Genomic DNA, 12,421 nt, shown 5'->3' with positions numbered 1-12,421 from the left:
AGCCACTTAATGAATAATCATTTTCATTAAAATGCTCGAAATAACATTTATTCGTATCTATATTATAATCGATCCACATTTTCCTATAACCACTCCAATTATTCGCGATTATTATCAACAACGAATTATAGAAACAACTCGTCAAACTAACTTCTTACCATTAAATTTTCCCCATCATTGACCAAATGTGCCGACATACACTTCCCAAAAAAAAACTTGCCAACCCAGTTCCCTCGCTCCAGTTTACTCCTCGCTCGATTTCACCTTCGATCCACCCAACGTTTTCATCAACCTTTCCCCCCAAAAAGCCTTCCAACCCTCATCCCAACAAATCCTCAAAAAAAAAAAAAAAAAAAAGAAAAGAGGAGGAAGAGTCTGAAAGCGTACCCTCAAAGCTCTCATCACGCGTTTCAACACGGTGTCCAGATAAACGGAGGCGGTGTAACGAATACCCTGTCGAAAAAAAAAGAAAAAAAAGGAAAAGAGAGAGAGAGAGAGAGAAAGAGAGAGAGATAGACTACGTGGCTCGATACATCGTGACGAGAGGGACAAGAGGAAAGAGTGTAGGAGTGAGAGAGAGAGAGAGAGAGAGAGAGAGAGAGAGGCGATGACGAGCCATGAGAATAGCCGTGGAGGATCGTTTCCGTTTCCCCTTCTCGCGGCTACCTCGAGCACGCTGGCTAGGCCCGAACGCGGTATTTGACGCGGTCGAGCGAAGTGTTCGAGACGAGGAGTCGTCCAGGCCAGCTGTTACCGCCGTGTCTCCGCTCTGTCTCGATCCATCGATCACCTAACGCGTCCGATCTCGAGCCTCGATCCACCTGGTCATGAGCTGGACCCTTTTTTGAGCGGGGTGAGTAGTGATCGTTTGTTCAATTGTTTGAACCGAGGATGATTGTGATGTGCGTGAGTGTGTGTGTAAAGATGAAATGGTTGGTTTCATAAATAATAGTTTTGAAAGTAATTTTTGTAAAAGGAAACGTAGCTGTTTGCAGTTTAAATTGATCTAAGTTAGATAGATGTAGGTGAGATATTAGATATATAAATTCTATTAGGTTTTAATGTTATTGTAAAAGTATAATTTTTATGGAGAGATAGTTGGTTTGGAAGGGATTGTTATCGAAGCAAAATTTTAAATCTGTGTTTTCAAAGATCTTAACGTTTGAGAAGTTTGAACGTTGTTAAAGTTTATTGGAAAAGTGTTTGTATATAATTTTGTATAATGATAATTTAATGTTTCTGGTATTTAATAAAGGAGCATTACTTACTTGGATAATTATGAATCGTGTGAATTGAGAATGGATGTGGTTTGCGGATTTGAGATTCATTGGGATTGATTTGGAAAGTAAATCATTCTATTTACATGGATTACTTTTTACCTGTTCGATAGTGAATGAGCTTATCATTTGATATTTAACATGACGTGCAATAGTATAGGCATAGTAAATACACGTGATATTTAATTAGTTTTTTGACTGATTTGATTTGATTTTTATGGATTCAAGATAATTACAATGTCTTATATTCTAAACTTTTTTATTACTAATTTATTATAGAAAAAATTTTTTACAGAATTTAGGCTTTCATATTCTCATAGAGAAAATTATCATTGACTTTTCTTCCTTTCTTTTGTTATTTACGACGTATTTTCGCAAAATTTTACCACGTATTTATTATAAACAAACAAATCATCCATCATTCACAGTAATCTCATATTTACTGTTATTCTACTCTGTGTTTTCCAAACAATTGACCTATGTACATATATACATGAGTCATCTATATTAAATGTACATTTATGTTATATAAATATGCAACATGGTATAGTTTATCTATCAATTTATTAAAAATAATGATGATAATGATGATGATAATTCTAATGATGATGCAAGTAATACACATTGAAATTAATTGAACCAACAGAAATATTTTCTTTTCTCTTTAAATTCATACGTGTATTTTTCTGATTAACAAGTATTATATATATTAACAAAACATTTCTGTTATACAATTGATTCATTGAATATGAATGTTTTTGTAATTGAGAGATTTATTTCCTCTTTTTTTCTTTTATCAAACTAATATAAATGCAAATCTAATATATGAATATTTATATTTATGTTCTTTTTAGAATAATGAATAAAAGTAAATACTTATTTCTTCTTATTTCTAATTAGATCTAGTTAAATTTTATTAATTAAATAATAATTAAATAAAAATTAGAATTTTCAAGTTTTACAAATTTCTTACATCACATATGAAATATATATATATATATCTTGATTTTCTTCACTTGCTTTGATAATTTTAAAAATCTACACAAAAAACATATGTCAACATATTAATGATTAAGATAACTAAGATAATTATGCAAATACTTTTGTTCACAATTAATTAATCCAATATCTTCCACTCTTTCTGAATTATTAGATATAATCTAATCACTCACAAATTGAAGTGCACAAACAGCTTCATATGTTATCAATTAAAAATCAAACTCAATGTCAACTTTTTCCTCTCTCGTTTTTTCCTCTCTTTATCAATTAATAAATATAAATATACAATTCTTATCAACGAATAACAAAACTCTTGGACATATATAACATAATATGTAATATAATATTGCAACAAATTGCACAAAACTCAAAAATTACAACGTGTTAGAAAATTTTCTTCGGGATAGCATTCAATATTTTTACATAATATGTTATATTGATAAATGCATTTATAAAATTAGTAATAATTTCAAATAAGAATTTTTTTTTTCTCCACCAATAATTCTAACAAATTAACAATTTACTTTTAGAAAAATAGATCCTTAGAAAGATATCACTTTCATCCTGACTACCATTAATGTTTGCACTTTCGTGATGTCATCCATCACGATAAAACGAGCACGACAACGTTATCGTAATCCTAAATACATACGTACATATACTTGCTTCTTTTACACGATCGAGACCGTGAAGCGTTTCAAATGGTCATTCAGTTGGCCATTGTTTGCATACCGGAATAACAAGACTGGCCCAGACTTCGTGCACGAATGACGATTTCGCTAATCGATTCTGCACACTATCGAGAATCGGTCTTAGCAGGTGTGCGCGCGCAGGTATGTGTGTATGTGTACGTGTGTGTGAACACGGGTCGGTGAACGATTGGAAAAAACATCGAGGTATTTCATTTAATCGAAATATTTTCCGTGTGATTGAATCTTTCGTGAAAGGATTTGCATTCTTCGCTTTCTTTTAATTTTTTTACATGATTTCATTATTCCATTGGTTTTTATCTTTTCCTCCTCTTTATTTCATCGTATCCTTCTCCACCTTTTTCTTTTATTTCATCACGATCCTTTAGATCGAACAGCTAGATTGTCAATGTTATTTCTTTTTTTTTTTCTTTAATTATTTTTGAAACTCGAATTTACAAGCGAGAGCGAACGAATCACGTAGTTACATCTACATCTCGGCTGCGTACTCTTTCTGGAAGGTCGAACCTATTTACTTTTAAAAGGAATGCGAAAGAGAACACGTGCAAGCACACGAAACAGTATTCGAATAGTACAGTATGAATAAGCGTATTCTCTCTCTCTCTCTCTTTCTCTCTCTTTCTTCCACTTTCTGGCGATCATTGTTCCCAGCAAAACGCGTAGATACTTTCGAAATTATACCATATAATTTCAGATAATGTAATTGTTTTAAGAATAGAAAGGCTCTTATTATGTATTACCGAGACTACCAATTTATTAACGTAATCAACAGTACAGCCTTAAATCAAAGTTAAAAATGATCAAAATTATACGTAATAAATTTTCTATCTATATAACAAATGATATATTTGAAACGATAATTTTTCAAATATTAGTTGCGAGATATTTTGAAAATAAATATCGCAAACTTTTGACAGCCACTGTAGTCTACAACTGTAGCCTATCTACATTACGTTGCTCAACAATCTCCTTTCAATAGTCTCTCTTTACGCATAGTAAACCGCACGAACGCTACCACGTTTTATTATTCGTTCCTGGCCGATAATACCGAATTTCACCGTTTTTTCCCCCCCCCCCCCCCGATGAAAGAAGTAGACGTAATACCAAGAAAAGATGTCGAGAAAAGATATCGTTGGAAAGTGAAAGCGCATTGCCACGCCACGCAATCGGTAAATACCGTCGAAATTGTGCAGCATCCGCCTTACCGACCACAGTGTCCGATCTTCTCCTCTCTCAGTGTCCGTTCACGCGTCACGAGGGAGGAATATCTCGTCGAGAATCAACCAGCTGACGATCGAAACGATTTCGATGGAAGTAGGGTAAGAAGTTTCTTACGGTCGGTCTCGAAAATTTTGCTGCAATCATTTTTTTTCTTTTTTTTAAATATCTGCGATTCTGTGAAAATTGAAATTTTTTTTTTTTTAATTCTCGTTGCGGTGAATTTGGTTATGGTGTTAATGTAAGTGATGTTAAAATGAAAATTTTGAAGTTGTTGATTCGATGAGAAAGAATGTGATAATGATTTAGTAGGAAAAGTTGTGAATGAAGAAGTTTTTAAAAATTTAAAAATTGGTAGAATGGGTTGATTTGTATAAGAAGTGTGTCGAAGCATTGATAATTTATATTTGTAACTAACTCGATCGTTTTTTATTTTTAATAATATTGGTGTAAAGTAATAATAGTGGGAAAAATTTATTTTACAATTTAGTTCGCAATTATTTTCAGTTCGGCAATATATATATTCTCACTGATATTAATTATCAAAGCAATTAGAAGTGTTGCGTTCTCGTGAATAGAATAACACGATAATTTACATTCGAGTAACTTCGACATCAAAAGTCTGCCAACTTAAAAGTTATTTATTCTCACGGTAATCTCGTTTTACAACAAAATTAATTCTTAAATCATAATGATTTCATATACAATGATCGTTGAATTAAAATTTTACAAAGATGTATCTAAATCTGTTTCTCACATTGATCATCAAAAGACAAGAGACAATTTCATAAAGGCAAACAATTCAAAATTATATTGAAAACTGTTCGTGACCCATTTTAACAATAAGTATGATTATCGACTTTCTCAAAATAATGATTTTTCAACGAAGTAGCACACTAGGTTAACTAAACCCAGAGAATCATTATCTTCCCAGTTCAATTCTTCGACTTAGAAATTTCCAATCTATTATCTCTATTATCAAACAATAGACTAGAAATATGCGAAAGAGAAAACCATTATGACATATAGTTTGATAGTTTAGATGATGCATTAGGATGCATGACTCGAATTAACCCTTTGACAATCTCGTAATAAAATTACGAGAAATTTGGCAACGTGAAAAATAATTATTCTTTCGTCATCACAGAAAACATTTACATAATTTTAATTAATTACATTACAAAATTTAAGACGCGGTTGATCTCGAAAATATTCACGAATCAATTTCAATATTTGATTTTTAAAAAAATGATTTTTCACTAGGATTATAATTGTAAATATGTGTATTAAAATTTGATATTTTTTTTTTATTGATATATAATTTCTCATCAAATATACCGAACATTCAACGTGATCGAATATTTTCAGAACCAATTATTCTTGATATTTTAAATCAAATCAAATCAACACAATTTTTATCGAAATATAAAATATAACCAGATTCATCGCTGAGTCCATTCATAAGAAATTCGTTTTACCGAATTTATTTTCAAATTCGGTAATAATAACTTTTCGAATCGAATCTCTATAAAGTTTTAGTGAGAATTAAAGCTTTCCGACAGATTTGAGAAATTAATTTTTCTTTGATAATCCATCGACAATTATCGAGAATTAGATAAGAAAAAGGATGAATCAGAGAAAGAAGCAATCACAACAAAGTTTCTAGATAATAGTGCTCGTCTCGACGATTAGCCTTAATCGTCGAAGATTCTCTCGTTGTCAAGTGTGACTTACTATCTGCTTTTTGTTCTTTTCTCCTCGAATAAACTGGCTGTCCCAGTTGCATGGAAAATTAATAAAGAGGTGTCACGGTTATTCGTCTCCCTTTTTTGCTCCTTCGCTTTTCTTCGATAAGAGGAGGAAGAGGAAACGATCGAATGAAAGCTTGTCGATTTTCTTTTCTCTTTTGTAAGTACGTATTGAGGTGGATGTGAAAAGACTGATTCATTAAAAGAGTTCCATGAAAATTTCCGTGAAAATATACTGTATATGTGTGTCTTGTTTTTTATCGATAAGAATGCAGATGAGTGTTTTTATTATCATAAATATAAGATGATACGAAATAATTTTTATTTTTATTTATTCAATGTTAATTATCGTATCCGTATTGTATTATTTATTAATCGAATTAACTTTATAAATATTATATTCGTACAAAATTCTAATTCTAATAAGTACGATTCTAAATAATACTTTTGTTATATTCTGTTAATTTCTGGATGACAATTTTTCTTCTTGGGAATTGTATTGGCACGAGACAAAAGGTAGTCAATGATCGTGAATGAAAAAAGGATCGTGTTGAATCACGCGACGTCCATTTGAAATTATTTTGCGTAAACAGAATCGTAACGCGATTGAATTACGTGGCCAAACGATTCATGATAGATTTCATGCTCGAGCGATATGGATTACTCACGTGACGAAGGTTTAAAAGTACAACAATACATAACATTTCGTGTAAAACGTCCATTGTTCCCCGCATTTTTTTGTTCCCATGACTTACAATCGTTCCATTATCTCTTCCCGTTTTTATCTCGTATTATCTGTTTTCTTTTCCTTCTTCTTCTTCTTCTTTTTTTCTGCAAAGTTGTGTCACTGTTTTACAACAGTGAACACATTGCACATGTTTTTTTCTTAACAATATTTTTTTTTTGAACAATAATAAATTTATTGTTCCTTTATTGTTAAATTAAAATCGAAACGAAATTTACTTACACTATAATATTTCTTTAATTATTCATGTACAATAATTTAATCTAATAATTTGAAGTTTATAAAATATTTCTGAAAATCAATATATCTTCAATATTCTTTAATTCTTTGTTCTTTAATAACCTTTGATTACCTTTATAGAAATTTTCGAAATTTCAAAATCAAAGAATGGTAGAGTTTTTCTTATATAATTTAGAAGCAGAAAATTTTTTAATATCATCAAAAAGATCTCTTTCTTGTTAATTCTCTTACATTTGAAAAAATTGCAATTTCTAAATATTGAAATTTTCTTTAAATTTATACACATCAATGTAGTAGCTTTATATTTCTCTTTTTTTTTTTATTCTCAACTTTCATATTTTCTCAACCAATTTCTCCAACAATTCGTATTCGATTAATTCAATTCATCTTGAATCAAAAGGAGTGATTAAACACTTGACGTACAACTTATCCTTCGATTTTATCTCGATGAATATAAATATAAATATCGAGAAACGAGACAACGGAGCTTAAAATCAGAATGGAAAAGAATTGGACATCGATCTCGTGCGTCCCTTATCTTTGGATGGACGATAATATTAAACCGCATTGAAACGGAAATGAGACACAGTGAACCGGTTGATTTCAGCGCGTTCAGATTGGCGGCAGAGAAAAGCTGAATGGAGGCACCGGCACTCTTGAGGATCCTTGCGCTTCTCTCGATATGGCTGCTCCAGGTTGCGGTGCCGGGCGCCATTGCGTCCTACACCATTGGCGTGGGCAGAGCGGACACAACCGGACCCGTTGCTGAAATAGTTTTCGTTAGTATCCTTTGTGTGCTTCTTCCATTTTAATATTATAACAATTCGACAACAAGTTTCTTTCTTCGACGTTGAGAAACTTAGAAAAATAATTGAATCCAAAATGTCGAAATAATATTCGTTATCTTGATCCTTTGATAAATATAATTACAATTCGAAGAAAATAATTGAATCCAAAAAAGTCTAAAATAATATTCGTTAGTATTCTTTATATTTTTCTTTCTATTATTATCCTTTGGGTAAAAATATTACAATTCAGAAAATTAATAAATAATAAATAATGATAAATCAATGCATAATTATTGCTTTTTTCGCGACTTTTTTTTCTTTAAAAAATTGGCGTTTTGTTTAATTATTTTTCATAAAAATAATCCTCAAACAAATGGGAAGCAGTAATTGAAATAATCATTTAAAGATGTGTTTGTTAAATGTTGTTATTGTTTTTATTGAATTAATTAAAGTAAATAATTTTCTCTAAACGTCCATATTATGATTTTTCACTTTTCCTTTATTTTATATTCTTTCTTAATACCAGTTTGAATTATAAGAATTATTTTTTTAATCATCCTGTTTGTATCGCAATAGAAATATTCAATAATGATTGAATCGAATGTTCTTTCTTCTGTATTCGGATCACGAGGAGAGTTGTTCGTGTTTCCAGATGGGCTACGCGAAGATCGATCAGAAGGGATCAGGACTCCATCTTCGAACGTTTTCTAGGGCATTCATCATCGACGATGGGGAGGAGAGGTTCGTGTTCGTCAGCGTGGACAGCGCGATGATAGGAAACGGGATACGTGAAACGGTAATCCGCACTTTGCATCTAACCCTTTCCTTCTTGATCAATATAATAGAAATTTTCCATCATCTTTCGGGCACGATTAAATCTTGTCAAGTCTTATCCCACGTCTAATTAATTGTATTTATCGATTCGATTCATCTTTTCTATTTTTATCTATAAATCGAAAGAAGAATATAGATTGAAAATTGCGAATAAACAATAGATAATCGATATAATTAAAAAGAGATTTCGTATCAAGATATGCAGACAATTCGTATCGATAATTTTTAAAATCGAAAATAAATTAATAACGAGATAATAAAAATATTTTTGAATAGCTTTTGTTAGATTGAAATTTTCATTGAGAAAGATTCTATTTTTTAAATAAAACAAAAATAAGAATATCTCGATTACAATACAATTTAAGAAAGACAAGAAAGAGCAATCGATGGATAAATAATATTTTCCTTTTATTTTGTTTTAAATTCAATAAATTTCTAAAGTTTATCGATTTCGATATAGATAAATTTTTATCTTCTCACTTAAGATCGTAACACTCGTTGCTACAGGTGGTGGAGAATCTCCAAAAACAGTATGGCGATTTGTATACGGAGAAGAATGTCATGATCAGTGCAACCCACTCGCACTCCACCCCCGGTGGATTCATGTTGCACATGCTATTCGATCTCACGACGTTCGGTTTCGTTAGGGAGACGTTCGATGCCATGGTTAATGGGATAACCAAGGTAACACTCGTTTCCAAAAATTTCGAGGCAATGTAATCCTAAATATCTAATTTCCACTTAATCGTTATAATTAATAATTCTCTTTAAAAAAAAAAAAGAAAAAAAGTTTTAACGAAATAACAAATTGGAAAGTAAAGAAAAATAATATAATATAAAGATTAAATATTATTACTTTTTTCAGAGTATCGAACGTGCCCATAACGCCATGGTGCCAGGTCGGCTCTTCATCACCCATGGGGAAGTTCACGGTGTCAATATAAACAGAAGTCCATTCGCTTATCTAAACAATCCAAAAGTGGAGAGGGACAAGTATTAAAATATTATTCTCGTTGATTATAAATAAATTTTCTTTCTCCCTTCGAATGAACGAACGAGTTAATCTCGATGCACAGGTACAGGGACAATGTGGATAAGATTTTGACGCAAATACAATTTTACAAGAATGAGGACAATAAACCATTGGGTGTAATTAATTGGTTCGCCATCCATCCGACAAGTATGAATAACACGAATCATCTGGTGTCCAGTGATAACATTGGTTATGCCTCGATTCTTTTCGAGAGAATAATGAACAATGATTCACTGATTGGCAAGGTAAGAAACGATGTTATTAACTTATTCAAAGACTCTAAAGATAATTTTATTATACGATCAAAGAGTAGATAGGATGTTTTAAGAAAATTAAATTTATTTGTAATTATTAATATGATACAAAATTATCTTAAATCTGTTTCAATAATTTTGATCAATCAAGAATTAATCCATTTTGTTTATTAATTAGTTTTATTAAATGTTTTAAAATCGTTTAAAACATTTTAATTTAATGATTTGATAGATTATAAAAAAGATTATTGAATATCGAATAAGATATCGAATAATTATTATCTATAAAAATATTTATTTCATGTTTTTAATAATTATATGTATTATTATATTTAATTTTGTAAATTAAATATAAATTATTTATATAATATTATATAATATTATATAATATATAATATTATTTATATAAATTAAATATTATTATATATTATTATTATATTAATATGTAATAATATATTATTAATATTTATATAAATTAAATATTATTATTATTTAAATATTAGTTAATAATATTTAATAATTAATTAATTTTTTTATAAAATTAAAAAAGAAATATACGTCACGTATTAATTTATATATATCTTTTTTATAACATTTCAAACTTTTTTAAATTCATTTCAAATCGTTGACAAATATTTTAAAACAATCGTAAATAATTTTTCGATAAATTAAATCTCTTATAACGCGTTATACGTGTACGTATTCCCATCGAATGTAAGAAAGAATAACAATATTCGAAGCGAAGTCGAAACTATAAACAAACGAATTATAAACGTATTCGTCCTATCGAAATTCGCGCGTTCGAGGGCACCGGTTTCATTTTGTTTCGAAACGTCGTGCTATACGCATCGTGGCCGTGTTAAATCTTGTTAAAATTTATCGGTTTTAATCTTTTTCTTCGTTATTTTACAATATCGATGCAACGATACGATTCAAATATATATTTTCGCGAGTGCAAATAACGGATGTTATTGAACGGGAAGTAAAGAAGAGATTTTGCGTTCCTTCGAGGATTGTAATTGAAGAAATTGGTTGAGATCAGGGCCCATTCGTGGCAGCCTTCGCCTCCAGCAATCTCGGCGATGTTTCACCCAACACACGTGGCCCGAAATGCGAATTTTCCGGCAATAATTGCTCGAAACAGTACACTTGCCCAGGAAAAAAGGAGATGTGCTTCGCCTCTGGACCAGGGAGGAACATGTTCGAGAGCACCAGTATCATAGCCAATAAGATGTTCAAGGAATCTTGGGTGAGTCGAGTTTCTTTTTTATATGCTTCTCTTCTTTTTTTAACTTTGTGTAAATTTCCATTCGTGTGTATGTCTGTGTGTGTGTGTGTGCGTGTTAAATGGAACAACGTTTTCGTTAGATTTTTTTTTTTTATTATAACAAGGTGTGAATAATTCTTTATAGATATTTTATTATACTTGCTATTTTCTTTTTATTTCAGTTGTTAGGTTATTGTTAGTTGTTATTGTTATTTTTGTTTAAAAGTATACGCGTTTATAATACTATGAATATGTATAGAAATAAGTTAATCGATCAATCGATGATTAGTTCATATTAAAAAATGGAATTTGATTAGATAAGAAATGAATATTTTAAAACAGTTATCTTCGCAGATTTATCAAAATTAGATTAATCGAGTACTTACATTTTGAAAGGAAAGCAATATCGTTGATTTGAATTATATCGAAAATTCGAAATTCTATTCCTATTTTAAATTAGTTTATATCGTAATTTATTATTTATTGCTTTCGAAATTCGATATTACAAAATTTTATTTCCCGATCAAAAAATTCAAAAAATCAAAATAAGTTAGTTGTTTATATTTATCATAATTTTCTTCCAAAAATTGCCTTTCCTATCTTTTTTTCGATATTCCTTAAAGAATAAGCATCATTCTTCGTTATTAAAATCAATTTCATCTTCCAAATCTTCGATTTATAACAATTCTCGAGACGTAGTCAAAGTAAATTTAGAAATGACGTTCTTCGCCATTGTCTCGCGCATTTTTATCACTCGCCATTAAGTTTTCATGGGAAAAACATTCAAACATATTTCGACGAAATTTACAATGAAATCGCGTGACACGAGAATAATGAGAGAGGAAAAAGTTTAAAAAATTACGAATCGACAGAAATAGACGTTTAGATAAAATTTACGAATCAGGTGTAAAAAATAAATGAATTAATTCGTCGCGAGATTACATTTCAAATCTGTTCAAAATTTTTTTCGTGATAATAATGATTGAAAAGATCGGATTATTGGCTTCTCTATTAACATATAAATAATTTAAAGGGTTTGGTTTATTTTTAAATAATTTAAATAAATAATCTATATTTAATTTAATAAAAACAATTAATTTTAAAATGGAAGAAATTCTTCTGAGAGTAATCTTCAAGAGTCTCCATCTTCTTTTCGTTTTAATCGATTATCTGTACAAAATGGAAAACTTGGTCCAAAGAGAGTCTTAATTCGTTTCATTAAGAAACTTGGTTAACGTTAACGAGCCATTGTAATCTTTCTTCCTCGAAATACATTCATGAAATACATCGATGAAATAACGAGTTCTT

The 12,421-nt window shown here is 30.2% G+C and overlaps 1 protein-coding gene across 5 annotated transcripts in view; it reads left to right on the top strand.

Annotated features, from left to right (window-relative positions):
* The first annotated feature begins 697 nt into the window (after window positions 1-697).
* Window positions 698-12,421, top strand: part of LOC122718584 (neutral ceramidase) — a 33,542-nt gene continuing 21,818 nt past the window's right edge. The window contains exons 1-7 of one of the 5 annotated variants that reach the window (XM_043943719.1): window positions 698-853; window positions 7,545-7,716; window positions 8,378-8,521; window positions 9,067-9,243; window positions 9,425-9,552; window positions 9,636-9,837; window positions 10,889-11,095. In XM_043943719.1, coding sequence (XP_043799654.1) covers window positions 7,576-7,716; window positions 8,378-8,521; window positions 9,067-9,243; window positions 9,425-9,552; window positions 9,636-9,837; window positions 10,889-11,095 — 999 coding nt within the window. In that variant the 5' untranslated portion in view covers window positions 698-853; window positions 7,545-7,575. Of the gene's footprint in view, window positions 854-3,088; window positions 3,110-4,193; window positions 4,306-5,945; window positions 6,117-7,544; window positions 7,717-8,377; window positions 8,522-9,066; window positions 9,244-9,424; window positions 9,553-9,635; window positions 9,838-10,888; window positions 11,096-12,421 lie in introns of those variants that run through there. The other 4 variants (XM_043943723.1, XM_043943722.1, XM_043943721.1 and 1 more) reach the window with 4 other exon arrangements.

This window comes from Apis laboriosa, unplaced genomic scaffold, assembly GCF_014066325.1.
Source record: "Apis laboriosa isolate Shangri-la unplaced genomic scaffold, ASM1406632v1 scaffold64_cov150, whole genome shotgun sequence".
Classification (NCBI taxonomy): Eukaryota; Metazoa; Arthropoda; class Insecta; order Hymenoptera; family Apidae; genus Apis; species Apis laboriosa.
The sequence above is the reverse complement of the archived record's forward strand: the minus strand, read 5'-3'. Positions and strand labels throughout refer to the sequence as shown.